This window comes from Papaver somniferum, chromosome 1 (genome assembly GCF_003573695.1).
Source record: "Papaver somniferum cultivar HN1 chromosome 1, ASM357369v1, whole genome shotgun sequence".
NCBI classification, from domain to species: domain Eukaryota; kingdom Viridiplantae; phylum Streptophyta; class Magnoliopsida; order Ranunculales; family Papaveraceae; genus Papaver; species Papaver somniferum.
This window is the reverse complement of record NC_039358.1, coordinates 125847930-125852472: the sequence shown is the minus strand read 5'-3', so window position 1 is coordinate 125852472 and position 4543 is coordinate 125847930. Positions and strand designations below refer to the sequence as shown.

Genomic DNA, 4543 nt, shown 5'->3' with positions numbered 1-4543 from the left:
AACCGTTGGGTAGTGATTTTACTAATGAGTTCAATTTTGGGACCCGGAACCGAACCCGATAGACCCGGGTCCGGTTCGGTTCCGGATAATCAGATACCCGTTGGCAGCCCTAGGTGAGCCAGTGTAGAAACTTAACCATATCTTGGAGATAAAATCTTCACGAGAGATTATCTCCGCCCAATCTGATACGTGCTACTGGAAAATGGGCTTTGGATATTGGATCTAGAGTAGCCTAGTTCTGTACAAGTTCTACCCAAGTATCCACCCAAAAACGGAACAGTGATAATGATCGGTTTCTGTCTCCTCTGTCTATCACATTCTCACACGTTCATCTTCTTCATCATCATCAGACAGACATCAAGTGACAGGCAATTTTTTTTCTGTAAAACGAAAATAAGGTGATCTCTGGAATCTGTCTCATTTATGTAACATACCAATCTTAATTTATTAGTTTTGATATTTGAATCCTATATTTGATCACTGATTTAGAATTTAAATTCTGCTACCATTTCTATATTTAGGGTTTCATCTTTCAGTTTTTCCATGTTATTCCTCAATTAAATCTCTCTAGCAAAGAAGATAAATCAGCGCAAATGGAGAAAGAACCACTCCTTTGCCATCCTTGGCAAAAACCACCAGGGATGCATTTAAGAACACCATCAGGTTTATCACCACTTCCAGAAGATGAAGAGATTATAATTCCTTCAAATTTACCACCATCTTCACCATTAACTCCTTCTGAATATAAAGATTATCTCATATTTGGACCTCCATCTCCTTCTACTACTACCATAAACATTGATGCTTTAAACCTAGCTGATTCTTCATCTTCTTCGCTTAACGCCTTAGAACAAGAAATTCCTCCGCCTCTTACTACTGACACTGCTACTTCTATGATCATTTCCTCGTCGCTGTTATCACCATCAACCTCATGGCTCAATGACCCCTCTACAAAGACTAACAAAACTAATCTTCACCGGTCGAAAACGGCACCAGCTATGGCTGCAATTAACAATGTTGACCATCATGAGGACCACCTTGAAAAGCCTAATTTTGGTACACAACCTGTTATCCGCCAAGCGGTTGTTCTCTTGTTTGTTTACTTTTCTCTTGGTGTTGTTATTTATTCGTGTAATCGAGATAATTTCTCAGCTATAGAGACACACCCGGTCGTAGATGCTCTTTACTTTTGTATTGTCACTATGTGCACCATTGGGTATGGTGATATTACCCCTACAACTACGTCGGCCAAGTTGTTCTCGATTATGTTTGTTTTAGTTGGGTTTGGATTTATTGATATTTTGCTCAGTGGGATGGTTAGTTACTTTCTGGATATACAAGAGAATATGATCTTGACAACAGTTAAAGGTGGTACAAACACTGCTGCTGGAAATCGTGATAGGAAGCATGATTCTAGAACTAGAAGGTACTTCATTGATGTGAAGAAGGGGAGAATGAGGATACGAATAAAGGTGGGATTGGCATTAGGGGTTGTGGTTCTTTGTATTGGGATTGGTACTGGCGTTATGCATTTTGTGGAGAAGTTAGGCTGGTTAGATTCGTTTTATCTTTCGGTGATGTCGGTCACAACTGTTGGATATGGAGATCGAGCATTTAATTCCCTCCCTGGCCGTATATTTGCCTCAATTTGGCTTTTGGTGTCTACACTTGCCGTAGCTCGAGCATTCCTTTACTTGGCTGAGGCTAGAGTTGATAAGCGGCATAGGACAATGACTAAGTGGGTGCTCCGTCAAGATATGACTGTCAAAGAGTTTCTTGCTGCTGACATGGACCAGAATGGTTATGTGAGGTTCGTGTTTCATTTCATTTATCGCATATATGAAATCCATTTCACTTAGATATTCATTTCTTATAGGTTTATATCTAGTTTGAAAAGTGGATTATTAGAGCACTCTACTTTTGAAAATCAAATCTTAAGCTTGTAACTGTCCGTCTGTCTGTCTCATGTTAAGTGTTATAGCTTTTCTGCTGCAGTCCTTTCTGTTAGTAGCGCCTTTCATTTAAGCAGCAGTTTGTTTGAGCTCCTGAATATCCAGACAATAAAAAGAAAAAAATGACATTGAGAGAGTTATGATTTCCATTGAGTTTCCCTTGATCTAAAATTCAGTATTTCAACTGCATCAATGACCTTTCAAATTGTATGTGTTTCTGTTGCAGTCCTTTCTGTTAGTAGCGCCTTTAGTTATATCTTAAGTTAAGCTATAGCTTTTCCATCCTGCTTATTAGTTATTAGCATTTGAAAACCTTTTAGGAAATGCTATGTGAATTATGGAATTAATTGCATTATCCTTCCCATTTTGTATCGAAGTATTACCAGTATGTTCTTTGCGGTAGTAGGTTCAACATGTTGGTGCCTGTTCGCGTCTTTTGTTTGGGATAATTCTTTTCCTTGCTGAAATTCAAAATTTGGGATGCATTGCTAATCATGTGTTTTATGATTTCATTGGAATGTACAATAGAACTTGAATTCATTTCTTTGATCTGCATGAGCACCAATTTGGTCTAAGTTTCATGAAACCTTTATATTTATTTGGTGACTGTTGATCTTTATTTTATTACACAGCTATTCAACTATCGTCACTTAAAGTTAACAAGGGTTCTAGTGTTCCATTGTTCTGGTTTCTAATGCTAATTATTGATTCTTACATACATTTGATTGTGCAGCAAATCTGAGTATGTCATATACAAGCTCAAAGAGATGAACAAGATAGCAGAGAAAGATATCCAACAGATATGCGCCCAGTTTGATAGGCTGGACGAAGGTAATTGTGGGAAAATAACACTCGCCAATCTCTGGGAAAATCGTCATTGAGCCATGGAAGGGTGTTATTCCTTTGGTTGATGGAAATTATTATGATAAAAGTTAAAAAAGGTGGAAGTTGTGGGGATCTCATGCCTCCATGTAGTGAGCAGCCAACTGATGCATCCGAAATCTCTGTGCTTCTGTCTTTGTTCTTTTTTTTTTTTTTTTTTTGCAGTTCTGTCTGTTTCTATTGTATAGCGGCGGTGCAGTAAGATGACTTTCTTAAATTTATAGCAGTCCAAATTATTTGGTTCTTATGTAGCCTCTCTAGTAATAAGATGATCAAGTTGTTGGACAATGATATCCATAATCTAATGTCGAACTCGTGTACATCCTACCGATCAAAGGAATTGAACAGAAAGGATAAGTCAATTTCCAGATGTTGGAAGATCAGCACGAACGGCCATCATAACGTACATGACTAGTTACCTCGTCCACCCGGTTAAGTCATGTGGCGGCTACTGTTCTATGATCAGGCAGGCTGCCACATGTTTATTGGATTTCAATCTCCGAGGGTATTTTCATAAAAGATTAGCTGGCCTTTGTAACCCTCCTCCTCACATCCCTTCGATTGAACTAGTCTGGCAGGAAAACTCCTATCTTTATGCAATTGGTAGGAAGTAAGGGCAGTTCCTCTGGAATGAGTTCATTTTGCTCCCATCATGGAATGAACAAATATAAAAAATGGATGTTCAGATGAACAAATTTGTTGATTTGAACATTGAGGTCGGAACATCCAGTGCGCGTATGAGAGAAGGACGCGCGTTCTTGCCAAAAACTACCAACGCGCGACCATGCCAAAAACGCCAGAGACATTCCCAGTGACGCCCGCGACTGTTGGATTATCGCCAAGTACAATCCGTGAATACTTTATTTTTTAATCTTATTTTATCCCACTTTATCCTATTTTATTTCACTTCATCCTATTTCATCCCCTAGCTCAGCTGGTCATCCCCGTTCCCCAAAGTTTAATGCGCTCCAGGAGGTCCCAGGTTCGAGTCCCCAATGGCGTAATATTGCAGGAATTACCATGGAAGGTAGTGTTAGTTTGTCCCCCTTGTGACACAATCTCAGCACCCCTCCCGCCGTTTCGGCTCCCTTGGCTAGGTTACCCATGAGGCTCGCTGGTAGGTTAGCACAACAACCTGTTCAATTAATGTAATAGTATGTCGTTGGAGCTTAGCTTGTTAGGCTTCCAACTAGTTTCATGTAATAATATTCATCCTATTTTGTATCACCGAAATATTTTATTTTATTTTTCATCTTTATCCTACAAAATATTTTATATTAAAAAAAAATACGAATGGGGTCTTAAAAAACCAAATCTGTTCATTTTGACCTGCTTTACCATGGTGGAGAAACCCGTTTGACCATCCACGTGGCTCAACATAATTTTGAGTTTGTTCATTACCATATGACTGCTCTAGGGAGTTAGAGAGTGCTCACGCTAATCAGTTAGGCGTGAAGTAGGGCGGAGTAGATCCATCTGCCCTTTACCACCACCCAGTGCACACTAGTTTAATTGCCTATGTTGAGACTGCTTTGATCAAGATTGTGGTTGCCTATAACATGTCCCTTCAAGAAGTCACTGCTCGGGCTAATGCCGTTTTTTTTTGAAAGGATATGGTTAGAGTCGTTAGACCCTGACACTCTTAAGACGAATATATTCACTATCACATTGACGTGCAGAGTGCACCTATCTAGGTCTAGGATACGGAC

At 39.4% G+C, this 4543-nt stretch overlaps 1 protein-coding gene across 1 annotated transcript; it reads left to right on the top strand.

Moving 5' to 3' along the window:
- The first annotated feature begins 286 nt into the window (after positions 1 to 286).
- LOC113299714 (two-pore potassium channel 3-like) lies at positions 287 to 3125 on the top strand. Its single transcript, XM_026548792.1, has 2 exons — positions 287 to 1810; positions 2686 to 3125. Exons 1-2 carry the CDS (start codon positions 594 to 596, stop codon positions 2831 to 2833), a joined length of 1365 nt encoding a protein of 454 aa, XP_026404577.1. The 5' UTR covers positions 287 to 593; the 3' UTR covers positions 2834 to 3125.
- The last annotated feature ends 1418 nt before the right edge of the window (positions 3126 to 4543 follow it).

Coding starts and splice junctions, on each gene's coding strand:
- LOC113299714 (XM_026548792.1), top strand. CDS start 594: ATGGAGAAAGAACCACTCCTTTGCCATCCTTGGCAAAAACCACCAGGG. Junction 1,811..2,685: donor GACCAGAATGGTTATGTGAG/GTTCGTGTTTCA, acceptor TTGATTGTGCAG/CAAATCTGAGTATGTCATAT.